Raw genomic sequence first — 27,654 nt, forward strand, 5'->3', positions numbered from 1 at the left:
TTTCGTTAAATAAAATAAATATAGTTATTAAAGCTTTTTAGACTAATGATGGCGTCGAAATTATAATAGAGAATTGTGTTAAATAGGCTTTTTGCCATTCTGTTAAGTATTTTCATTAAAAATTCTAATTAAACAATAATAATTTCAAGAACCCGCCAAAACGCTTGCCTGCATTGCCGCAAGCTTGCATTAAAGTCCAAGACAGTATCAGGATTAGACAATAGACTGGAGATTCTACTAATCTGTGATCGTTTTGTGACACATGACTAAATAAAATGTTTTGATAAATTAATTTATATTTAGAAGTTATTTTACTCCATGACGCCTTAAAGCCATAGTTTATATAGAAAATCTCAACCAGTGGCGGAACAATATAATGGCAGGGCTGGCAAAATGCCACGGGCCCCCGACCCAAGAGGGCCCAAAGATATTATGTTCTATGGATTGATATGAAGTCTCCAATACGCATTGGGCTTGCGTGGGGACTACAGACCATTCCCTCTTGCCTAAAAGGGGAGGCCTAGGGCCATTAGTGGGACATATACAACGTGTAATTGAGTACTCTGAAATCGTGAAAATATATTAAAATTAAATTAAGTTCAACGTGACGACTTATCTGATAGTGCCCCATCAAAAGAATTTGCCACGTGCCCCAGATGGTATAGTTACGCCACTGTTCCTCAAGACTTTATTTTAAATACTGTCCATTAGCCTTTTTAAAGACAGTTAAAGTACAGTTATTTTAATCGTCTTTGCCTATAGTCAAAAATTTTTTACTCACAATTCTATTTTGTTTTACGTTTTACAACATAATAACATGTATCGGTAAAGAAACTTATATAAATAAACCAGTACATGCATCGTTTTAACTAAAATACTAGTTTGTCTCTTTTTATCACAGCGTAAACATAATTGGACAGACAGAGACGAAATATTACGAAATAATACCGTTAAAATTATGAATAATAATATATAGGAACTCCTTTACAGATAACAACGTAGAAAAATAATTTAAAATCCATATGGGTTGAAGTAAGTTTGAATATGAGACAATTCATTCTAATCAATCAAACGTAGAGGTGCCACACTTTTATACTTAATATTTATAAATAAAAGGAATTTAAAGGAAACTAATAAAACCTGGTAAGTGCATAACATGTATTGTAATTATATTTATTCCAATGGTGCCACAACCTTGTTAGGTCTAGGCCTCAGATTTCTGTAGCTGTTCCGTGATCATACTGATAGGGATCAACCTTCTGTGCTTGACATTCTCCGTCGACGTTTTTGGGTTTAAATCATGCCGGTTTCCTCACGATGTTTTCCTGCACCGTACGAGCGTGTGCTAAATGGGCACATATGCAGGAATAGCCGGGACTCAAACCTACGACCATAGGGATGAGAGTCACACGCTGAAGCCACTAGGCCAACACTGCTCTATAGCGATTTAAAATAAAATAGTTATTTTCTTTCTTTTCTTTCGATGACAGTCATCCGATTTAAAGTATCCCTAATATAATGTGGCTTCAAGCAATTAAAGAATACCATATTTGGAATGCAGTTATGTGCATGTATATTTGTAAATTCGCAGAAATGAGTGAGAGCTTAAAAGTGCCGCAAAGCGCTTCCCCAGTTGCAAGATGGGGAGCTGGTGATATTTCAGAGAGGGAGCTGTCGCGTGAAAGGCATAACCTATACGCTACACCCACGTGAGTAGTATAATGCTTGAATATAGCCCAAAAACTTTGATGGGTATTAAAAAAAAAACTCCTCTTTTCCTGAACAATTCAGGAGAGAAACACACTTCGAATATCGTCCAGTTCGGTCCGTACTTTAGACCATTGTTTCACCAACTGAGGCTCTACTGCCATGCGATTCTGTAACTCACTTTTCGAACTCACACAGCGGTTTCCGCAGCAGCGGTCCATAAGGTCCCTCCTTGTAGTTTATTGTTCACAGAATGCCAAATCGTAAAATGACTGCTTCACGACTGATTTGAGCGCGACCGCCGCTGCGAAAACCGCTGTGTGAGTTCGAAAAGTGAGTTACAGAATCGCAAGGCAGTAGAGCCTCAGTTGGTGAAACAATGGTCTAAAGTAAAATTGGGTCTTATAGTAAATATATTATTTTAGAATTTAATAATAGGGACTTATGACTTCTGTCCCCAACTTTCCGGGTGTCCAAATAAAATAATATAAAAAAAAAATATACATCAAAATCTGTTATAACGACATCGAAGGGATTACTCATATTTGGTCGTAAAAACCGATAGAATTCAATAGAATTCCGCCGGGACTTTTGATTTTGGTCAATATAACCGGTATGTTGTTCTAAACGACACATGTGATAATTGATAAACGATTTTGACATGTAGGAAATAATTGTATTTAACTATAGTTTGTAAAAAAATGTTATCTCATGTTATTTCTATAAAATGTCCAAACATAATACAGTCCATATAAATACAACATTTCATTTTTATTACTAACTGTTAAAGTTGTATGTGTTTATATTTGCAGTACTAAAATAAAGATATATTATTATTATTACCTTATTATGTCTTTATTCGTGCACTAAAATTTTCCTGCAAATTTTGCTTGCAACTGTAACCCACGCGTCACCAATCGATAAACGATGATTGCATTACAGCAAATAACTTTGTACAATAATATTATAACAAATTCATATTATATAATACATATTCTTACGTTTTTTCTTGATCTCGATTGTATGAACGAAATGCACGCAACGCGGGAAAAGCAAGCGAAAGCTAGTAAAAAATGAAACAGTATCACATGTTATTAATACTTTTGTTTTTTATTAATTAAATCGGAACAAAGACATCATTTAACATACGATTTAGCCTAACTTAAGACTAATAAGTAATTTAAAACTAAACTAATTTACTAAAAAGAATATTTAACATAAGAAAGTGTCCAATAACACTGCTAACAGTCTCCATTAAGGGGAACACTCTGTTCTACTATTTTTCTCCACTTACCAGTGTTTAGCACTTAAGACTTACGTGCACACAAAATAATTCGAATGGTTTTGTCCTTTTCAATCTTCGCACTAGGCTCTTGGTGTCAAGAAGTTGAACAGCCTCAACATTAACGTTTGTTGAGTCTTTGTTCGTGGGCTCCAGCAATCTTTTTTATTTTTAGGTCGTCATTGCGAATGTACCAGGGAGCATTGATTATTCTACAGAGCACTTTGTTTTGTAATCGTTGGATTATTAGGTTGTAGGTCTTACTTGTATACAGCCCCGCAGCTGGCTATCATAAAATTATTATAAAAATAAAAAAATACTTATGTGACAGACAGTCTTAAGAATATGATTTAAAAAAAAAATCAGTGGAGCAACAACCATTTTAGGTCGGGTCCTTAGATTTATGTATCTGTTTTATGAACATTTGTTAATCTAAAAGGCAAGTAGGTGATCACCCTCCCGTGCCTGACACACACCGTCGACTTTTTGGGTCTAAGGCAAGCCGGTTTCCTGACGATGTTTTCCTTCACCGTTCGAGCGATTGTTAAATGCGCACATAGAAAGAAAGTCCATAGGTGCATGACAGCCGGGGTTCGAACCTACGACGACCTCAGGGATGGCTTGGTTGGCCTAGTCAACACTGCTCAATACGTATATTAAGTATCAGCTAATAAATTGTAAATAACAATATTTTTATTGAATTAAATAATTCGGTAAAATGAATAATAGAACATCGAACAAAATATTGATAATCTCAGTTATTTTGTTGCCGTATTTCTATTATTAATACTGAACTGAAAACGCCACGAATAATTGTAGACGGCGCATTCAACGAGTACCCCGTAAGCACGTTTGCTCGGCGACTGTCAACAAGTTTACCGGAAAGAGTTCAGCACCGAGTCCTAACCTCGCACGCATCAAAAGCTGCCTCGACGAGTATGCTACGCCTAAGCGGGCTAAGATTGGGCCTAAGGCTGCCTCTATGGAGGATCTCACACCGAATAGACCCAAGAGAGACAGGTTTTCCATTGTTAATTGTTAATTAATCATATTTTGTGTAAACATGAGTTTGCGTCTATAAACTTTTTGTCAGAAATGTCAGTATTTTTTTTCGTGAAACACAATTCTGGTAGCAATTTTAAACAAATGGTGACTCACCAGTATAATAATCGAAAGAAAACTAATCTAAGCGTACGATCAACCAGGCTCCAGAAGATGAATCACTCCTTATATAGAAATTGTATTCGTTTTTACAACAAACTCCCAACCGAAATTAGACAATTATCACTGAATAAATTCAAAACTCTCGTTAACCGTAAATTAATTAATAAATTTGACAAATATTTAAATGATTCTAATCCTTAGGATTGATTTGCTCCAGTTCAAACAATAATTTGTATGACTCAAAACTTGGCGATTAAAACGAGTGGCGTAGTTTCTTGTCCGCTCTACGCCATGTCTAAATGAAAATTTAGAATGAATTTAACATCTTTTCTGTTGACGTTTATAAGTGTACTTGTTTACCTATTATATGAATATAAAGTTATTTTGAGTTTAGTAGCTCGTTAGAAGGTATCTTTTGACTTTATATTCCTTTAAAAAACAGCTGGATGTATTCTATGAAATCCTTACCAGTGATCGACCTTGTTTGCCAAACACTTTATCGCCTTGCCGGGATTGAACCCAGGACTTTCTGGTATATAATACATTTCCATTTACTACCCAGCGACGGAGATGGTATTAATGTAGTTGTTTTTTTCAGAAAGGACAGGTTGTCCGTGGTCCGTTCACCAGGATTGCATAATGCGAGTGAGCAGCAAGCGGCGGCAAGAATTGGCCGATTCATGTTGGCTACCGCCTGGAGACGACGACGCGAAGAGGTTCGATGTCTCAAGAAGACCTTGGAATTTCAGGTTTTATAACAATTATATTATTTTTTATATATATATATATATATATTTTTTTTTTTGTAAAGACAATTCACACCAATTGACCTAGTCCCATGCTAAGCTGGTGAAGCTTGTGTTATGGGTACTAGGCAACGGATATACATACATATTATAGATAGATAGATAGACATATAAATACATATTTAAAAACTCAAGACCTAAGCACAACACCAAATCCTCATCACATCGATGTTCGTCTCAGCCGGGGATCGAACCCGGGACCCATGGATTCGCAGTCAGGGGTACTAACCAACTCGTCAATTAAATTAATTATATCAATTAGTTATATGCAATTAATAACTTGCGAAATAAGTTTTAAGGCACTCTAAGCTAAACGATTACTTATATTATTCGATACTGGGGAAGCTACGGAACTTTGTGTTTAATCATATTTTCCAAACATGATTACAAGTATTGTGGGGATAATGATATAATAACTGTTTGTCTAGAAGCGCGCGGAGTTTTACTTTTTCGTAGTTGTCATCCCCGAGTGCCGGAGAATAGGATTTGGATGATAATTTCTTTTAAAATAACATTTTTAATTAATTTTCCTAGAGTTTAGTCGAGTCATAAATTACAGTCGTAATTATTAACTTTAATTAATTTGACTTTTTTGGACGGATATTTAAATAAATAATATTTCCATTTTGTTTACATCGCTTATTGCCATGTGTTCAAAACAAAATTTGTCGATGACATCTCTGCAGATTTGTTGAAATTATCGAGTCGGTTTTTGAAGAGGTCGTTGTTTTGTTACCCAGGTAGGGGGTAGGTAGTGGAAATGTAGCCTATTCCTCATATTAGAGGTAACATTATTGTCGGTTGAATTATTATCAGAGCCATATATATGTTAACGTAAAATTGTAAAAACCGTTAGATTGTAATCTATCGGTTATCGGTTATCGGTATTCGGTAGATTGTACTACACTAACTTAGTTATCATTCAAACTTCTTTGGTCAATTACAGATTAATTTTACTTCCCAACAATTTCATATAACTACCGAATAATAATACGTTAATTTGTAAGCAGTTCGTTGAGGTTCACAATCTTTCGACAGTTTACAATCTCGCGAGATAGATTACAATCTAACGGTTTTTACAATTTTACGGTGACATATATAATAAATTGTTACGTATTATATGTCTTAAATAAAGGTGTGCTGTTCTGAACGCCTGCGTACTCAAGTCTGGGCCTTGAAGAGTTTGTTAGATTCGGACAATGTAAAGGTGCGACTTGCAATGCGTGAACTCGAGCGGTTGAAGCAGCTGCTAAAGGAGAAAGAAATTGAAAAGGCTTTATTGACGAAGGTAGATTTGACAATACATGTGTATTTTTACAGCTTAAACATACGAACCATAAACGACAAACGTGAGACAGTAAAACCTCACCTAATTAATATTTACTGATATTTGGAAACTAGTGTACTTTGAACGACCATGCTTGCGTTCATATTTCTCGGATTAAGTTAAATCGCTATAATACAAACATGTGACATGATCTAATTATAAGTATAGTCTATTGCATATCTTACCTTTTTTAAATATAATTAATTAATTATTATTTTATATTTGTTTTATCAATATAATAACTCCGATCGAAGCATTTGTTTTAAACGATATTCATTTTCATTACATTAATGTTACATCAATAATCGGTCCAGCCGTTCACGCGTGATACGTGAACCAAGGGAAATAGGGATTCATTTTTATATATATAAATAAAAACTAGTTGATCTAGTTCTTAGGGTAAGAAAATAAATACTCCATTAATGACTTAATTCACTATAATTCACTTCTTTCACTTCACTGACTTTACATAAACTGTATAACTTTAAAGTTAAACGAAGGAATGCCCGTGCGCATGTCCAACAACTTGTTTTATATTCTATTCCCTTCTCCGACGTGATTCCACTTCGGATAGATGTTCTACGTCAATTCATGAACAACTAAACGAGTCAAATGAGCATGCGCGTTTGTAGGAAGATTCTTAAGAATATGTTTATATATTTCATAAAAATGTTTAGAATGTAATTAAATTAATATTAAAAGCTATTTATAGTATTGTTATATGAACTATTTTATGACATGTAACTAACGTTAATGTTTTTTTATTACAGGAGAAAATCGAGTTAGAACAAGATGTGTGCGCAGCGGAAGATCGAATGTCGGAAATTAGCATCGGTATATAATTGATTATAATAAAATTGTATGTATGTATTTAGTGCGTTCGCTTGGTTTTAGAAGGCAATAGCAGTAGGTGATATCAATTTAATATATTCTGTAAATATTGTGATTATTACATTTAATAAATGTTGTAGGGTTTCGACAGTTTTGGGCATTATCATGCTTGTTGGAAACCATGCAAAACGCGATGTAAAAATTAAAAATAACCGGTTGCGATCAGTAACAATTTAGGAATAGTTTAAATTCCACTTACTCTAGCCCATGCTCTATTCAAAATCAAAATCAAAATACGTTTATTCAATTTAGATGCTTCTTAGAGCATGCTTATGAATGTCAACGTTTACAAAATTCACGATAGAGCAAGACTACGCCATCCGTTCGCAAAACTACCAGGAGGCCTTGTTCTGAGAAGAATGGGCAAGAAACTCAGCGAGTTTCGCCCTCCCTTTACATTACAATTATTGGTCCTATTATTATAAAACGTGGACTACCTTCAAGTCGGCGAGTATTTGCAGATTGTATAGAAAAACAACTTTACTAAACATATAAACACGGTATATACGCTTTCATTCATAAAAAAATAATACTTCGAAAAATCACCTTACAATTGCCTCATTGTAGGGTGGAGAAACACTCGCAACGAATTAGACTGCGCAAGGGCCGCTCGCGGTTCAGCCGAACAATCGTTGGCGTTAGAGCGGGCCGCTGTAATGGATGCGCAAGCGCAACGGGACCATGCCTATAGACGTGTAAGTCAATGTTATTTTTGCACTTTTAATAAATTCCTTAAAAAATAGATCCTACATTAGTCCTGTATTATATTATTAATTTATTTATATATGGGGTATGAATCCTATAACATAGGATTCACGTGCACTTAGGATTCAAGAGCACTTTTGGTTCTTTTCAAACTTAAATTATTGCGATAGACTCCTGAAATTTAAAGTTCAACCATTAGAATCCAGACGCATAATCTTCGACTTAGTTTACCTTTACAAAATCACCCACTCCATTATAGACTCTCCCGAACTACTAGCTCACATAAGCCTTAACATTAAATTTAGTGCCCGTAGATCTAATGAAGTCAATCTATTTTCCCTACAAATTTATAAAAATAACATTTCGTATTACAACCTTTTGACCAGGATGGCTCGTCAATATAACGAGATGGCAAAGAGCAATCACTTACTTGTGGACATATTCTGTCACAATATTAATAATTTCATCAGTGTCATTAAAGACATCCTCCATCGTAGGTTAAGTGCTGACCCTTGTGGCCCTGGTTGCTGGTATACCCAAATGACTTGACCCACCCTCATCGTTAAACTGGTGTCGAGGAAGTTCTTATTTTTTTACTATGTTACCTTTAATACTGAGTGAATAATGAGCTTTTTCATTATTGTAACATTAATTTTGCAGTGTGCACATAGTTTTACGTTAAAATCCAGTTCAAATCTCTTAGTTTTAAGTTTATTTTTGTAAAGATTGTAATGTGTTTTGTGCATCAAATAAATAAAAAAAATAAAAAACATCTTCACACTAGGCCCGTGATCTCAAGAAGTTGAATAGCCTCGACATTCACTAGTTGTTCGTTCGGGCTCCAGCTCTCTAAATGAAAGATTAAACCTAGTGAAATATGACTATGACGGTTTAATAGGCCTTTGTTGTGATATTAGTTGTTTAAAATTTACCGATTCATTCCTTTCCAGATATCAGCCCTGGAGGAGGACCTTACACAGCATGAATGTATGCTCGCAACCTCTGAACAAGAAGCGAAAGCTCTTCGTCGAGATGTGGAGGAAAGACAGAGACTTCTAGATGATACTTGCAAGCAGTTGAAGCTTGAAATGCAGTACGTATATTTTTTTTAATTTAAAAGATATATACCAGAGCTGGTACTCTACAACATCCAATAGCGATCCTGAGATTTTTGTATGATTTTTTTTAATAGCTGTAATGTTCTTGAAATCGCGCGGTACAAAAACTTAATGTTATCGAGATCGTAACATTGGAAGTTACAGAGTACTTAATAGTGCTGTTGTTAGGCATTTCTCACAATTTATCAAGTGACCGTTACAATAAAATTTATTTAAATTATATTCTTATTTTGATTTAAAAGCTTATTTTTTTTATTCACCAAGTCCACTCAACTTTTCTTACTTTAAAGAAGCGGTTTCAATATTATGTAAAAATCAGTTCATATTCCTTCACTCTGTCTAAGCCTAGAATAATGGTATATATCTTCTAGATATTGCGATTTGAGAATCAACCGACGCAATATAATTTTTTTTTTCATAATTAAAACACTGCCTTTAACGTTATATAGGACTCGAAAACGGATATCAGCTGAATGCCGAGCCCTGAGCGAACAGATGTTAGCAACGGCAGCAGAAAGTGCGGTGCTTGGAGACGAATTGAGTGAAGTTCGCGCGCGTCTTACTCGCCTTGAACTTGAGCTTGCGACCACTCGTGAGCAGCTTAACTGGTGGCCGCGACCTCTTACGCGGTATGACAGTTTTGACAAATATTTTATTTTATTATGACACGGCTTTCGTAATAATGTTTTTGTTAATACGTTTTACCTGGAGATTCTAAGTTCGATTTCCAGTGTAATTAATATCTCTTTTGAGTTAAAGGGTTGAAGTTAACCGTCTTACGCCCTATCCAACATTAAATTACCTTCAAAATTGGTACAAAACTTTATTCATAACAAAATATGGTTGATCTAACGCTTGGGAATATAACTACAGTACTATATTTTTCTTACAGTATGTTAGGAATGGCTCGGTGTTGGCTTCGACAACCAATGTCGGTCCCTGAAGCTGTGATGTGGTCATTAGTACCTGCAAGGCATGGCTGTTAACTAATTATTGACCTATTTCTAAACATTGTCTTAGATAATATCGAATAGACTTTAATCTAGCTATATTTCCTTCGCAAAAGGTAGGTTATTCCCCTCATGTTCATTAGAACTAAAGGTATCGATTTAAAGAGTCATGATAATATGGTTGTCTCATGATTCGAGGATATAAATACTTTTTAATATTCTCTTAATACCTATATAATTAAACGAATGCAGGTTATATATGTATATACTACGGTCGGTAAGTAAAGGTTTTGATTTAAGTCGTTAAATACTCATTAAAATCTTGTAATAGGTTAACATTTTCCTACTTAATAGATTCTTATTGTTTTGTTAATTTATCTAAGATCCGTCTTAAAAAACATAATTATTAGTAATTATGCTTCAATGGCTGCTAACTGCCTTTTGTCATATTTCGCGGAATTATTTGCATAGAAATTGCCTGACGCACATTTTGTAATAGGTATTTTTTTACGATTTTGTGGCGCCATACGCTTAGAATGTACGTTTGTATGCGATTTTGGTAAGTATTCTACTTTGTTATTGCTAGTTAAGTTTTATTGTATTTTAATGGAAATAAAGATATTATAATTATCATTTGTTTAATTTTACGATTTCCTTGCTTAATCTACTCACAGGGGAATGTCTATATTTTAATTTTTTTATAATAAATTACAATTTGTACGAAGTTTATCGTAATAAATTATTGCATATGAAACACACAAAGCCATTGTCAAATGGTGCCATTAATTCATGAATTTAACTTGATTTGAACAATTTACTTGGAAAATCTATAATAAAGTACAATTTAACTTGTAAAGAGAGATATTTAAAAAAATAGTTTTATAAATGGAATCAATAAATAAAACGCATATTTGTTCAATAAATTATTTATTCAGTCTTACATTTCTAAGACTACTACAACATTGGGAATGTTTAGGAAACAGTTTCTGTATTTTGTATATTGCACACATTCGGAAATCTTAAAAAATCTACACAATATATTTTGACGTCTTCATGTAATTTGTATCAATTTAGTTGTTTAAAATCTACTGTTTCAAACGTCTTTTGTTTACTAGTACAGATTTAGTAAGTAGCTTGTTTAAGTTCTTAATTTAGTACATAAACAGCTCTATTATAAAACGTGGATTAAAGTATATTACCATGGTTACCATTTGTTTGCATTAATAATGTAATAATGGCAAAAAATGTGTTTAGTCCACGTTTTATAAGGCCGTGTTTCTATGTAACCCTGCAGTGGAGCACACAGGATTTGATAATATTGTTTTGAAAGCAAGTAGGTGCCGCTTGGATTTGATCCTATATATGCAATGGGTTTTACCAACTAAGCCATTCTGAATTTACAGTGAAATGACTAGATTCTACAACAACCCTAGGTGACACAACGAAGGTAGATTTAACTATCAACACTCTAAAACTACGTATAAAATAAGATCACATTTAGTTATCAGAGATTCATGAACAAGTAATTCTTAAGGTAACTCTAGTTCTGGTTAATTGGCAAGTTGGAGACGCAAATTCTTGCCAAGATCTGTGTCAGAACTATATCTTTACGGATAGGATTCAAGGTCTGAGTACGAACAATGACTCATCAATCATCTTCGGAATCTTGCTATAAACCAAGGGTTAGACGAAATCGCTTACAATATTAATATGTATATTATTGGTTATAGCTTAAATTATGAAATAAGCCTCTTTACTATAGATTATAGAACCATACAACTATAAAGCCACAAAAGTGGCGTCTCCTGTCTATTATCTATTAGCGGGCTCCATAAACAAAACCATATTAATTATTAGACCACCAAATTAATATTAAATCACAAAACAATAAACACAACCTATGTATTGCAGAATATCTATACTAGAAGGTCTTTCCCCAAACATTAGAAATTACATTTATTCTCTTTGTACATAAATCACTTTTGACTTTACGCGTCATCTACCAGAATTCATACATTGACTATAGAATGTGCGCTGTTGCATGGTTCGGGTGACAGTTGCTTACTTTTTCGTTTCAATCTTGAAAGTTGCCGCAATTTACAAAATATTACTTAGTATTTCAGCTGTACCACATTCGTATAATATATTAAATCATCAGTAACTGTAGTGAACTTAAATTTAACCCAGCCAGAATGATCTAGTCAACAAATAAAATCAAAATTATGAACTGTCACCCGCACCATGCTACAGCGCTCATACTATAAATAGGGTGAAATTTGGAAGATAAAAATGGTTATTAAAAATAAATATTTTTAGTACCGAATATTCCGAAATTAATATAGTAATTCTGCTGCGGCCAGTGCTCACTTATGGTTTTAAACACTGATACCCTAGCAAGAAAGACAAGCTTGCTCTCCTTATTTTCGAGCGGAAGTTTCTTCGAGGAACCTTTGGCCCTGTTTGCGAAGATTTTGTTTGACGTATTCGCTACAATGAAGAAATTTTTAACATCCTTGATGACGCCAACATTGTCTTATTTATATATTCATCGTCATTCAAGTGCAACAGGGTCAAGTATCTGAAACATGTGCACCGAATGGCGGACAACAGAACCCCAAGGTGAACTGAACTTACAACCTAGTGGCAAGAGAAAACCCGGTAGACCGGGTACCGACCGACCACGTTCCTTTAAAATGCCTGATTTTCGTAAATAAAATAATAGATTTAGCGTATCTAACAAAAGTGATTTATATACAAAGTTTATTACATATGGGGTTTTCACTTTAGGCATATATTATTTCTAATAAATACATGTACACTGAGATTTTCATATACTATTTTAAAATTGATATTTCATATTGAGTACAAAGAATGTGACCCCAGAATTCACTTTCACATATTCAAAATCCATGTTTAATTACGCTTTCAAACTTGCGATTATTTATTCGATGTATATTTGAGTATTTGATATATGTCTTATTACGTATACGTTTCATAATTATTATATTTTTAAAACTGGCAGCATAAGCCATATTTTGATGGTTTTTCCCTATCGCTTACATAGATAATTTTCACTCAATTAGGCCGTAGTTACATGCAGGCTTTTAGTTGATATATATTAGTCCTATTACGTCCACAATTCCATAATAATTCCTTAAAAATATACATTCAAAGAACGTAATTAAAATATAAGGTTTTTAATAATTACTAAACAATTAACAAAATTTACAAGTATTAATTAGTTTATGAAGGGCATACAAGGGGATGTTGGTAGTATTCAATTTCGCCTGTTTGTGATCACACACACAAATGAAATTTCTTACGAATGTTTGACGAATTCTTCTATTTCATTATCACAATAATTAAATAGAAATTGGTTAGTGGAATACTTATGCACCCTATTTCACGAGCGCGTTGCGTTGGCCTGAACGTATACACACGCATTCCAAAATGTTCAAGAAAAATATACCTATGCCTATGCGGATAGACTTTTCCGCATCACATATATGACTAGATAACAAATAATGTTAGCGAAATAATAAAATTTATTTATAATATAAAAAATAAATGATATTTGTGCAATACAGTTTTATTAGTAAAATAGAGAAATAGCCTCAAAAAAATAAAATAGGAACAATATTAAAATAATATCATGGATTGCATTAATTCTTTGGTTTACTCTAGTACTGTAGATAAATAAAGTAAATCTTCTAGCTGTTGTGAACGCAAGTTAACTCGACGAGAGATCTTGATTACGACTGTTGAACACATAAGTCGAGTTATGTCGATGTATTTAATTCGTGTTCAAATTTTTTTTTTTAATGCAATGTTTTTTATCGGCGTGTATCTACAATATACGTTTCTGCAGCGCATTATTATGCAAAAGTCGACAGCAAAACCCTAATCACACTTTTTTTGTGTTCGAAACTAAATTTTTGCGCTAAGTGTTATCGGTCTGAGATTTTTAACGGTTAATAAAATATAATAAAATCAGCTGGTCAAAAAAATCATCGTAGAACCCAAGAACCGTTTGAAACAATTTTCCTTATAAATATTAAAATATATAAGGAAATATTATTGCTATTTAATTCCCTAGATAACTAAAAAATAAATATTTGATTTAAGACTAGATATTTAGTGTGCATTTTGAACATTGATTATAACGCATCTCTGTCTATCGTAATGAAAGATGATATAGCTGTCTCTTTCTACTGTGAGTTAAATTTCTTGCTAAACCGTTCAAACACACTACACTATAAACATAAATACTGCCATTTTTATATGCAATATCGATTATTACTCAAATACTATTTATTTAATATCTCGACTGATGTCAATTTATCGGGAACACAGCGGTTAAACCGCATCGCATTATATCATACCGAATCCCTCTCCTCCTTCATTGATAGCCCATAATAGTGCGTGGACCATTTGTTCGTAAGAGTCATAATCCGGTAAGCAGAGCTGGTTGAAACATGTATGTGCTGTGGGTAAGGCACCGAATGTAGGCGCTGCGGTTATTTGAAACCGCGGGTTTAGGTCCTGGAAAATAAAAACGTATGTAGAAGGTAAAAAAGGAAAATTACTGAAAAGTTAAAAAGCGAAAATTATTTTTAATTTGGTACTAAAACGCATTTATTTTACGGAGAAATTTAAAAAAATGGCATCTTAATATTAAATTCTCTCCTTTTTTCTGAAGTTTAAAGACTGTGTATTATGTATGTATACCACTAATGACAGTAAATAAAATATTTTGGTTAAAACTTTGTTAAAATTGGTCAGAGACTATGGATTTATTAACTATAACTGTCGTCTGTCAAAAACAAACTGGAATTTTCAAGTCTGAATATCGCCCTACATGTCAGCTGTCAACTGTCATTATTTTGTCAAAGTACCTGAAATCCATTAGGCGGGAGCTGGGAGCATCCAGTGGTGAATTGGAGCAGCCTAGCTCTCTCTTCATTGGTGAAGTTGCTGAGAGCAGCCCAGAGCCAGTTCAAACGCCGTTCCCACTCGCGACCCGATCCCGAGACCAGGGCATATGCCCGCCAATCGCTCACATCCACTTCGCCAGTGCCACACATTAATAACTGGAAACATTATGAAGTACTATTTAGTTTGAACATATTAATCTTTAGATATTCCTGGAATCCTTTAGGAAATGTTTTTATTTGTGTATGAAAATTTTGAATGTTGGCGTATTTGAAGTAAAGCTGTGCAGAAACATACAAAGGACTAATTGTATAATCCATCTGCCAGAAACTAATTGATGAACTTAATTTTTTGAATGGGTTTGTCTATAGATCTCGTGTTGTCTAATTTAAAGTAAATAAGTAATTTAAGTCTAACCTAATTTACACAAAAATTTAACATATATATATGTGTGTGTTATTTTAACACAACATAGATTATTAAATTACACTTATTTAAACTCTATAAATCATTTTCAGGTAGAAAATGTTTAAATCATAAACAATTATTGTTGTTACACACATGCTTCATGTAGTTTAACAATCTTAATAATACCTCCAACTCATTTTCGTCGAATATTGCGAGCAGATTATCCGGTACGAGTAAAGTGAGCCCGCGTAGAAAGGCGTCGCTCTCTGCCCGCCATCGGCCTGCAAGGCGCCACTGCGCCAGCGCATCCAAATACGCCATTTTTGTGCTATTTGTCACCTGTCAAAGCCAAATCAATCGTATATGAAGGACGTTAGATATGAAAAAAATTTAAATGTTTATTTGTATCTCAAATTTTACACTACTACATTTTTTCAAGACATATACTTGATATTAAAACAAAATATTACATTAGATAGTATTTAGTGAATTACGCATTTAATGAATTGATTTTTACGATACTCATATTAGAGATAGATACTTCAGCAACGGCGAAATAGCAGTAAGATACTATTTCTATATCCAAAATACGAGTAATAATTCCTACGAGTCCTTGATTTTTCCATACATAACGCATTTGACAGTCATCAGATTTTTTCATAGAAAAAAAGTACGACTCGTAAGTAGTTAGAAATTTACTGTTTTCAATAACCAAGCGTTAGTCTTGACTGGTGCATCAACGAAGAATTGTTGTGCTTTGATAATTTACTAAATTTTTACATCAAATACAAATTTTCAAATTATCGAGAGTAGACTGTAAATAAATTATAAGAGCGAGATAGGGCTATTAACTGGGAATAGGCTATCTCGCTTTTACAATTAAAGCATTAAGGCTAAGTTCACATGTAACATGTAAATTTATAAAGAGTTCAGATGACAAGCGCTAACGCGCATTGCGAATTGTGAGTGCTCGTCAGTCTGTTTCGACAGAGCTTAGAAAATGGACGTGGAAGATCGTACAATCGCGATGAAAGCGCGCGCTCAACTGAACAGTCTACGGACGTTACATACATGACAAAGCGCGCGTCAACGCGCGATCACCTGCGTCTAGAGACTTTTTCTAACGCGCGTTAACGTGCGCTCATGTGAACAGTTGTATGAAAATACCACAATCGCGCGATTTGAAAACGCGCGTAAAATTTTTGCCATCTGAACGTAGCCTAAAAGTAGCAGATAAGGGAGCCGTAGGTGCGTATAGAAGACTTTTAGTTCTAGTAACTCTATTACAAAGAAAGGAAAAGTTTGCAAGGGCAGTATAAGTATGAAATATTTTCTATAAATAAACAAAGTCAACGAACCCTCATCGGATTTTTTGGGTAATGTAAAGTAACATACGCGTATAGAAGCTCCATTAGGCACAAGTTCTTTTGTCTCAAGCAATCGTCCGCTAGAGTCGTACACGTCGTCCGAGAAATATATTTCCGGCGACGAGTCCGCTGCGTCCAAATCCGCATCCAGAATGTATTTTATTTTTGAAAGATAGAGTTCCGGGTCATCTTGCTCGAAGTACTAAAAACAGGACAATAAACAAATTTAGCACAGGAATCCGAAGAAAGTATTTCGATAAACGTTCATATATTTCATTGTGATCATTCCTTTTTTTTACGATACTTATAGTCTATAAACATTAAAAAAAAAGAAAATACTTTATTACAAAGTAAAAAAGGATGTATAATTCCCTGTGTCGGCTTTATGTACTTGACGTAATAAATTTGACATCTCAGTAAGACAGAAACAATTTAATAACCTGACAGCCTCCATATGAATTTGGAATTGACACTCGGTCACGTGACAAGATCACGGATTACTAAGGAGTTCTAACCACGCCTGCCATAAAGAATCTATGTCTAGGATTCCTAAACATGATAAAAAAATGCGAAATGTTGCATGTTGCAGTTTTTAACTACACCTAATTTGGTAAAAAGTTTGCATCACGTGTTTATGGTCTACTTTATTTATAACATAGATAAAATTTATCTTTAAATTGTGTTGAAAATCTAAGTTCTTCTAATAAGCTTTATTTATTTACCTTGTAGTGAACCCTTAGGCCAATAATATGCGCAAGAAAAGATCGAGCCAGGCGCGCGCGCACAAGTTGTCGGTAAGAACCTCCCAGGGCACTTTCGTACAAACACTTGCCGACTACTTTGCCCGCCAGCTCAAAGTGTTTTAGCTGAAAATTTATAAAAAAAAAAATCGGTTGTCTGTAAAGTCGGTTTACTGACGATAGTTGAACGTGACAACGTCATAAAAAATATTGATGGGATGGTTGCATTTTTAAAAAAAAAGTGTGTGTATGTCAGCTATGACGCACGATTGGAGTTTACTCCTTACGAATGATAATTATGATATATATCGAATAGAAAAAAGGGTAAATGAACGCATCTGCTAAAATGATAAGAGAAACAAACATATATCTGTAATTATTCGGATTATTTACATTACTTCAATAAAGCGTATTACATAAAATATGTTACAAAACAATATAAATAATAATAATAATAAACGAGTCTATTATTTAAAATAAATCTTGATTTCTATACAAAACGGCACGAACGACTTCCATACTTTATAAGCTGTGGTGTTAGCTGCTGTCCCAGGCTTATAGTTTCGGCTTGTGTCAAATGCACTGCAGAACAAAGATGGCGATAATGTTCTGTGGCTATCGACCATATTTTCATACTAAAGGTGGTAAGAATATATGTTTTTATAATATAAATGTTTGCAGTAGTAATAAAACGTACCTACACCATCTATGCCCAAATAGGATTTTCTTTCTGTGACCAAAGTTACCTTTATAGTAAGAGAAGAATAAGAATGAACAATCTTTTTAGTTTTAATTTCACTGACCATTACTATTGACAAAACTCTATGGCACGCTAGACAATCTACTTTTATTTTTTACACCTGTCAACACTGACAATGTTGTAACGTGGCTGTCAAAACGTGAATTCAAAATAGAAAAGTCTGTGTAATGTATTCCATCTCATTCTTTTACACGTTCAATCCTACAGATATATACGTTTGTCTCTTTCTACATAACGCCTCAACATTTCGTGTTACACTTGATTTTACTCCTCATAAAATTTCCGTACCGGGCCTTATAACTCAAATCGTTTCTTAAGGAGTAAACTCCAAAAATTAAATTTTATTTGTTTGTTAGGTATTTTGTATGGATATAGAGAAGGAGGTAAATGGAAATCACAATTGAATTGATCAAGTTACATTTATTTGTACGCATAAATATAATACAATTATGCCAATTTTAAATGGAACGCCTCAGAGCGAGGTAACGCCTCAGAGCAAGGTAACGCCTCAGAGCGAGGTAACGCCGCATGAGTCATGTTTTTTCGTGCGTGCAGCCGGCTCCATCGAATTATAAGACGTTGTCACGTCAAAAATATACCTAAAATTTGTACAGAATACAAATACTAATCGAACGTTTTATGTCTAAATCATTAATTCATATAGGTAACACATTGTACACTTATGATCGTCAAAAAAAAATGTATATGAAATGCTTCTAATTTTACATTTAGTGCCAGTTCTCAAATCAAGGGCGTAGAACGGAAGAGAAGAACTGGCAATAAACTCTCCGCCACTCTTTTTAATCGCCATGTTTTTTTTACATAATGTTTGTAAGGAGCTGCAACCATTACACCGTGTTCCACATGACATCTTAAGTAATTAATAATAATAACATAAATTAAAACCAAAGACTTGTCCTCTATCAACAGGAGGCATGGTGAAATAGGAGCACACACTTACATTCTCGTGGGAACAACACGCAAATACATAGATGAAATAAATAACATCACTTTCAAGTACGACCAGTCACCATCTAACAGTCCATTAAAAAAAACTTGATTTTACGTATTAATCATGCCAAAGATTAATTTCGAGTTTCACAAATTTTAGTACATTTTCTAATCCTTACCTTGAGGTGTGGTGGTCTATCCGGATTCGGGTGTACAAGACCAGTCGCTGATTCACTGTAAGAGACGAAAAGACCGAATCTTGCGTCGAACAACTGACCACACAGTAGTGAAAACCATTCCCTGCGAACACCACCCCAGTCCACGCCTGTAGGACAATTGGATTTTTAAATGAATCAAATTATTCAATAATAAAAACTTAATATCACATTCGATGTCAAGTTTAATGACGTTAGACAATTTCAAACGTATATAAACGGTTGTTTGTTAAATTATTCAAAGATGTAAGAATTTTGTCTTGACATTGATAACAGGATCAAGATGGCGTTTCACTAAAACTTTAAACTTTTTGGAATTAACTCCTTAAGAATCGATTATCATATATAAGGTATGAGAAAAATGTGAGGAGTAAAATCTACTGTCGAATGACCTCGTTACGTTTTTGGTGTGCACCTATATTTTAAAGGATTATGAATCTCGTCCTATATAGTTACGGTTTTAATTCATTTGTCTCTTCCCTCAGATAAATTGATGCATGTGGAATTGGACCTTAAGTCACTACATCAAGGTTTAATCTTGCGAAACGTCTAAAGCTTTATTATTATTTTCATTAATTTGTTAATTTACCCTTTCATATGGTATTAATCTTTTTTCAGTTAAATAAACTCTTTTTGCGTATGTTAGACAATCGTACTTAAGGAGTAAACTCCAGTCGTGCGCCGGAGCACAACAACAACACAGTTTTTTTTGTCTATAGTCTTATCTTATCTTAATGAGTAAAATGAGTATCACAATGTATAACCTATCCTAGAGTCGCTTAGGTATCAACCAATATTCAATTACCGGCGAAACATTATTTCTTATCTACTTTAAAATTATTAATAAACCACGGAATGTAACCCCATTTGAAGATTACAGAACTTATGATATAAATAACCAATTAAAAAAATATATATATTTTCTCTTTATACGTACCCTGTTCGCCATGAAAAGCGACGTCGAAATTCTTGCACCAGTCGGCAAGTGTAAAATGCTTGGTGGCCTTAAGACTGGAACGCACTAAGTCGTCCCTGCGCACGCGCAACGAGATCTTATCATGCGGGTGACGTGCATGCGCTGTACGCATTTCGCTGTAGAAGAACTCTTGTTTGTTCTGAAAGGAATATTTCCTGTGCTATTACTAATATCATTAACTAATTAATTTTTAAGTACTAGCTATTCGTATATTTTTAATTTCATACTGCAGATATGTAATAATCAAAGTATGTATATTGTATAACCAATAATATCATTAAACATGAATTAACTATACTTAATTTTAATAAAATAAATTTATATCAAATCAAGCCTACGTACCTCGCGTACGTATACGTAGGCTGTACGTATTTTGTTCGCATTTACCTTAAATGTATCCTCTCCGCCACAGTTAGCAAGCAAAAGGCGCGTAAAGGTAGCAGCAAGAAGATCTCTTGCAGCACAATGCAGCCTAAGCGGAGGTTGGACTCCGTCTTCCAGAACCAGTTCACCCCCTGGACATGGATGCTCTTCTCGGGGACGCACTATTAGCTGAAATTTCATCAAAACATGTTACCGTTGTATTATTTCTATTTGAGTGATCCGAAAAATGTTTTTAATTGTTTTTTTTACAGATTACAAAAAAAATATATTTTTAATGTTTACGACATTTGTTGGTTGCCTTAACAAATCGTCAAGAAATTTCCTCGAATTTATTAGTTGTTATCAGAGTTGAAACTTTTATTTAAATCTAAAATAATAGATGTTTAATTCGGTTCGGGTGGTTGATATTTCTAATATACATATTACAGATAGATGGTAACGATAAAATTTCTTGTTCGTCGCTAATTAGTCTTAGTATTCGTTTAAAAAATGCATTTCATTTAAAAAAAAACATGTCAATGTTTACTGTAGTCTAATTTTTCATTCCGTAGTTCTGATATTTCATAAGTGTTGCTACTAACAGAATTCTCCACCAAAAAAGGGACAAATTTGACCCATTACAGGGCAATAAAAAATAAAATGCTACGTATTTTTTAAGTTTTACCTACAAAAAGGTCAATCTAAATATTTACTTACTCAAGTGATGTAATACACAAATAAAAAATATTTCAATATCACGAACAATATATCGAATTAACTTTAATTACTTTATTCTATTCTTTAGCTGGCATCGTGCCCGGCCATAAAGGTTTGCAATCTCTGACATGTAAAAAAATTATAGCTGTCAGATTTCGGAATTAAAATCAGAGTATATATCAGCTTGAATGACATCACCATTATATGTTCTCATGCTTTAAAGGCATCAAAAACAAAATGTATAATCGTAAATAAGCTATAGGGTACCTTAGTGGAAGGGCAGACCCTAAAAGATGTGATTCTCTTAGGGATAATCTTAAGTATGTAGTCCTTTATGATCAATTGCTTAGGGCTTAAACAGCAAAGCACCCGGCGTTGCTTGCCAGGGGATAATAAGCGAGCCTCGTACGAAACTGTAGCTCGCTTTGATGACAGCGCGCGTTGTACTGTGGCTGCATCGCTTGCTAAAAAGGATAATTTACTTTTTATTGCGGTTTTTGAGCTTAAAATAGAGAAGCAGAATCTCGAAGGACCAAAATAGTTGATAAAGAAAGGATTACAAGGAATTGCATTTATCACCAGTATGATAACCAGCTTTCCTTCTTGGACTCTCCATATTCTAAATAGCGGATCTCGCGGATTACTGTTATTATTACAAGTGTGTTACAGTGATGGTTAATCGGACAGTGTGTAAGTGTGTGTGTAAAGATAGTTCATAAAGAAAGTGATGCACAGGCGCCATACTTCGAAGAAATTTGGTTGGTTCGTCTAATTGAGTACATAGTGAGAAGATTCAGTTTTTGTTTAAATCAAAATAACCAGAACTAATTTAAGAATATTAAGCTAGTATCATTATATAATACCTACCGAGTTATATACAGTTTCATACACTTCTTTATCTAATTGCATAAATAGGACCACAACAGATTACTAAGGTTTGCAATTATATGACATTATATTACTGTTTATTATTTTCGATATTTTGTGGTAAACCTAGTATTCATATTTCATAATATAACGATACGAGATAAGCTAAGAAATAAAAAAATACTTACGCGTCAAAACGATACAGTCAAACTGTCCATTATGCAATAACACCCCATCATAAGAAATAGCAGCTTTGAACACTCCCGCCTCAGGAAAACATAAAGACACGCTCACACGCTGATTCACACTGTCATATTCGAATTGGGCAGCTGACGATAGGGACTTGTCCACCTCACCACCAATCGGAGATATTTCTATTGAAAAGCTCTGAAATATATACGAGATTATTTAGTATTTTGATTAACAAAATATTGAAAACCAAATCGAACTATCAAAAAGCTTTCGCTGTCAAAAACTGACATTAACGTTTCGACGTACAGATTCTGTCGAAACGTTTAAGGCCACAGGTAACCTATCGGTCTATTGAATACAGATTAAAATTGATTACTTTCGGTAACGGTAATCGGCTTTGGGTACGGTTACTTAATATTCTAAATATATTGTTCGAAATACATTGTATTAATTTTATAAAATTGATGAGGGTGATGCCAAATATTTACGCACGGCCGATCGACACATTTTTTGATAGTCATTGTTGAGCTTCTTTCGGGTTACGTTTTCTCGTGTATCTAGCATTTTTTATTTGGATAATACATATATACTTTTTGTTAATTATAGTTGATTATAGATACGTCGACTATTAAAAATTGTATAGTGAGTGTTTAGTGCGTGTTTAAGAACTATTGTGAGGCAAGGTATCAATTATCATCAGTCTAACCTCTTTTTGTGCCCATACTAACACTAATCCAAATCCTTACGGCTGATAATATATGTGTGCCTATTTTCCTGTAAGGAGACATTGACGAGGTATGTACTCAGGACGTATTATTTTAATTTGAATTGTGTATCGACGGCCACCGAACCGTTCTTTGTGGTACATATATTTTTTACCTTAGCATCATCAGTGGCAATAGTCGCAATGTTGTCATAATGGTCCCTTGGATGTACGTGTAAGGCCCGTGGACGTCCAGCAGCGCAAACGAGTGCGGCCGGGTCACGCCCTACTCTGGAGCGACGTGCTGCCACGCCCCCGGCTATGAACCACTTGCGAAAGGGACCGCATGCTGCTACCGCACCACCTTAAATAACACATTATTTCTTTCTTTACTCGGTTTCATCAATTTCTTATAAGCAAGATTCACCGCGTTCCATGGCTATAAAAGTGAAAACACACACAATCAAACAAATGCTTTATACCATATACCATAATTTTTTTTAATGAGGACATAGTTAACATATATACCTTTAGTAGGAAAACAATTGACGAAAACTGTTTCTGCGCACTAGACAACTTACAAGGTACGTATTATAGTACACCGCCAATAGCCGCGAAAGTAGGTCCAATGTAAGAATACTAACCTATCATAACAGCTATAACATAGACTCCAGCCGTTCGTACTGTGAATTTGACGCGAGCGGTGTGCGCAAGCGACGGTTGACCGGAACCTAACTCCATTACTGCTGTTATCTGTTATAAATAGCAATTTCCAATTAGTTCATATATTAACTGCTATGTTGAAATAATATGATAATGATATTTCTGGATGACCTTTTGAATTAGGAAAATTACTTCATAAGAATATACGCATGGAGAACGCTTGATGTGTACGTTGCGTTTTCAAAAATATTTTTCCGACAAAGCTTCTAAGTCATATCATATTTAGCTGTCATGAATAAAGTGCTTAGATATTTCATTAATATCGCTTATAAATATTAATATATCAGTAAGTAACATTTGTGAAATAATTACCATATTTTTTTGAAGTTATACTTCTTTAAGAAACGATTCTTTAAGATAAGATTTTACGATGCGCGCGCACCGTGACACAAAATTAACAGAATAAATACATAATTTAAATTGCAATGGACATAATTTAAAAACAACATGCGAATAATAATAGAATTTATGTTACACTTAATGTAAGAGAATAATAATAAATATTTATTTATTTAATTTTTCCCTTTTTTTTATACTTCGAAATAATTTCTCACATAACAGTAATAATTTATACAAGAAACACAGTTTGTAACAAGTAAAAGTATTGAAACATCATGTTTTAATTATTTTGAATTACCTTCCTAGTCCCATGAGAGATGTGTACAGTGAGGTCATCAGTATCGCAAATCGGATAGGGATGTCCATTTCTTTGGTAGCAGTGGACCGTGAAGCACATTGTGTCGCCAACTGGATGAGGTTCCTCCCAGCCCCACTCCACCTTACCAACACTTCACACTTTATTTTTAACGAGGAGAGATAAACCAAAAAGGAATCTTTCAAAAATTATGAAAAAGAAAAGTGTGACTGACAACGAAATTTGCATAGAGTCTGGCTAATGAAAGATAATTGAATTATTTGAAAACTTTCGGATGGCAACACAGAATGTCATTGAATTTCTTAGGTTAGTATGATGTATTGTCTTGATACTTCGTGCAATTACTCATTTATATTTCTATTATATATTTTTTCCGAATAGTTAACAGGTATAATAGCCTAAACTTTGTTTTGTTTGATAGAATATTTCGTTTCTTTTGCAGGATTTTGATTATTCCTAATAAAGTTGTGTTTTATAATAAATATAGTTTTAGTTTTCCAGGCAATGCTAGTCATTTTAAGTATCAATAGTAAAATACTAAATACGTATAGTATTTAATTTCATAGAAATACAGTTACTATCGATGTAAAAAATAATAAAATAAAATCAAGTATCAAGTAAGTTTAATCCACAAAATATATCAAACTTTTAGGGATACCATACTAAAAAAAATTGAATTTCCCGCGCTTTTTCGTTATCTTCGTTCATTAGCCAGACTCTATACGTTCGTTAGTACGTATGATCTTCATGAATTATTTACGTACATGCCTATGTACTAACATATCATTCTCCATGTCTTCAGGCGTAAGATGCTGCAGCCACTGTTGATCCGTGACCAATATTGATTATTGCAAAGTAGAAAATTATTGTTTTTTTTTTTTTTATTGTAAATTGCATGGTTTTTTTTAATCTAGTTTGTTTTTTTTTTTACTTTAAATGTTTAAGTTATTTTCTCTTCTTCATTGTAATGTTTCCCTTTAAATGTTTTGCACACTTGTTATTGATGCATATGCATGTATCTTGTTTTCTATGTTATGTGTTCTCTGTAAGTGTTTGTATGTGTTTCGTTAGTGTGCCTTTTAAAATAAAATAAAATATCAACTATACCCAAATAAGTAATTGATATGTCAGTACATAGCGCAGTTATATGTTATATGGTAATGAATTGTGACAATCCAACTAAATCAGGGTGAAACCTCAAATTCACTATGTGGAACCTGCCCACTGAAGTAATTCCGAACAAATTCGACTTAGAGCCCTTAAAGAAAAGAGCGTACCATTTTTCTGGTAATGTGAGTGTCCATGGGCGGTGTAACTTAACATCAGATGAGCCTCCTGCCCGTTTGCCCTTAGGGTGCGTCCACATCTGGCGAATATGCCGCGAATGTGGAGCTCGCGAGCAGTTTGCGAGCTGCGCGCGTGCATTTTTGTTCGTACGCAGCTAGCAAACTAACTTATATATAAAAAAAATAACAATCATTATTTTACTCCTACTCCATAAGGTAGACACTTTGAGAATTACATTTCATAGTTTATAAACAAATTTCGAGGGTATTACACGAAAAAGTCAATATGTCCTTCAATTAAAAACATAAATCAAAGAATTTGCTATATCAAATTAGAAATAGGTTTCAGTGTTAATTTAAATACATTAATTTAAGAAGTACCTTACAACTGGGCGGGTGGAGATATTTTCCAGTGACATACTGCAGCAAAGAGTGCTTGGCTTCGGGGGCCAGCGAAGGCTGCGTCATGGCAGCCAGGGTCACCAGACCACAGACCGACACTGATACTATCAACATACCACCTGTAATATAGCCCAGTCTTGGATTAATTTCAGGCAGAACTTTTATGGTCACATCCTAGGGGATGGGAATCGTTCACCATTTTGATTTTTACGTGCCTTCAACAAAACTTACCAAGAAAGAGTAGCACCTTAATATCTATATTGTTTGACTAACTCGACAAGGCTATGAAGATATGTTTGGCTTTTAATGTTTCCGGACTGTGAACTAGGAACTTTATTTAAAATTTGTTTAATTTAGATACTATTTTGGAAAAATAAATGTACTAGAAAATAAATTGTAATGTGAACGTATAGTAATTTCTTACTAAGTAACTAATATTTTACATTTTTAAGAAGATTGTATAAGTAATCGAATACTCTTATTCACAAATAAGTCTTATTAATTAATTACGGCAAAATTCTGTCCCTTTTCAACACAACGTGGATGGAATTTGTTAGAAAGAGAAAACGAGTGTAAGAGTTGATATAGTATGAGACAAGTTAAGCTTTTATAATTACCGGAATATATTTTATGTCTTAAAATCTCTTACCCCATGTCCAAGCGTCCTGATGCTTGCTGCTCTTAACCACGGTGTTCCATAGCTCGTTCTTCAACGACAGCAGCTCTTCCTTGCCCGTGGGCAAGCTTTGGCGGGCAAGAGACCACGCATTGAAATCCTTCGAATCAATCACATGACGCGCTATTGAATCTTCCAGCCAGTAAACGTCCTCTAAGGAGGATACATCCAGGCTGAGTAATCTGAAAAATGGACAATAATTTGTGAAAAGCGACTAGGTATAGTTACTTTGTGCTTCGTACGTCACCTGTCTTTCGAGAGCATAGAACAGGCGACAGGCAAGAGGCTCACCAGATGTTAAGTGATACCGCCCATGGCCCAAAACATTCTTAATCTTCTCTTTTAATCTCTTTTACGACTTTTAATTAATACCGTCATTTTGTAGAAGTGAAACTTAATGTTACGTGAACTAAGCTTTTATTATTTTACTATACTTTTGGTTTTGTTCATACAAAAGAATACCATTGCCATTACTTGCGACCCTTGTTGAACAGCAATTATCGGCAAAGCGAGTGACATGTCCTGTCATTAAATTGGATTGGGGTCAATGAGTACTCAAATCTCTAATTATCCATGCCCAATTTGACCTGCGTTATACTTCATATGGTAGGCTAAATTAACAGTGTTTTTGGAAAGGTAGCGATTTTAAAATAAATTTAAGAGAAAAATATTCGTTGTATTTAATAAATATTTACATTCGAGTGTCAACAATAGTAAAAAAACTCATCGTGACTGGCAGAATGTAGGGAACCGATCCCTTACTCCTTGGAC

General features: G+C 34.1%; 2 protein-coding genes across 3 annotated transcripts in view; one reads left to right on the plus strand and one right to left on the minus strand.

The window, feature by feature from the left end:
- Positions 1 to 1,036: 1,036 nt before the first annotated feature.
- LOC125055640 lies at positions 1,037 to 10,580 on the plus strand. Its single transcript, XM_047658111.1, has 10 exons — positions 1,037 to 1,143; positions 1,592 to 1,709; positions 3,809 to 4,009; positions 4,752 to 4,902; positions 6,095 to 6,247; positions 7,057 to 7,120; positions 7,745 to 7,872; positions 8,833 to 8,975; positions 9,450 to 9,629; positions 9,893 to 10,580. The coding sequence occupies exons 2-10, from the start codon at positions 1,594 to 1,596 to the stop codon at positions 9,984 to 9,986; spliced, it is 1,230 nt and encodes a 409-aa protein (XP_047514067.1). The 5' UTR covers positions 1,037 to 1,143; positions 1,592 to 1,593; the 3' UTR covers positions 9,987 to 10,580.
- A 280-nt stretch (positions 10,581 to 10,860) lies between these two features.
- The window catches only part of LOC125055420 (apoptosis-resistant E3 ubiquitin protein ligase 1), a 30,316-nt gene continuing 13,522 nt past the window's right edge, over positions 10,861 to 27,654 (minus strand). For both annotated transcript variants that reach the window (XM_047657879.1, XM_047657880.1), the window contains exons 3-17: positions 26,857 to 27,065; positions 26,187 to 26,326; positions 24,502 to 24,642; positions 23,786 to 23,894; positions 23,318 to 23,505; positions 22,435 to 22,633; positions 21,647 to 21,843; positions 20,687 to 20,851; positions 20,261 to 20,438; positions 19,288 to 19,433; positions 17,380 to 17,523; positions 16,686 to 16,859; positions 15,477 to 15,629; positions 14,846 to 15,040; positions 10,861 to 14,492 (exon numbers count right to left, since the gene is read on the minus strand). In XM_047657879.1, the coding sequence (XP_047513835.1) occupies positions 14,322 to 14,492; positions 14,846 to 15,040; positions 15,477 to 15,629; positions 16,686 to 16,859; positions 17,380 to 17,523; positions 19,288 to 19,433; positions 20,261 to 20,438; positions 20,687 to 20,851; positions 21,647 to 21,843; positions 22,435 to 22,633; positions 23,318 to 23,505; positions 23,786 to 23,894; positions 24,502 to 24,642; positions 26,187 to 26,326; positions 26,857 to 27,065 (2,509 nt within the window). In that variant the 3' untranslated portion in view covers positions 10,861 to 14,321. The remainder of the gene's footprint in view (positions 14,493 to 14,845; positions 15,041 to 15,476; positions 15,630 to 16,685; positions 16,860 to 17,379; positions 17,524 to 19,287; positions 19,434 to 20,260; positions 20,439 to 20,686; positions 20,852 to 21,646; positions 21,844 to 22,434; positions 22,634 to 23,317; positions 23,506 to 23,785; positions 23,895 to 24,501; positions 24,643 to 26,186; positions 26,327 to 26,856; positions 27,066 to 27,654) is intronic.

Source organism: Pieris napi, chromosome 13, assembly GCF_905475465.1.
Source record: "Pieris napi chromosome 13, ilPieNapi1.2, whole genome shotgun sequence".
Lineage (NCBI taxonomy): Eukaryota > Metazoa > Arthropoda > Insecta > Lepidoptera > Pieridae > Pieris > Pieris napi.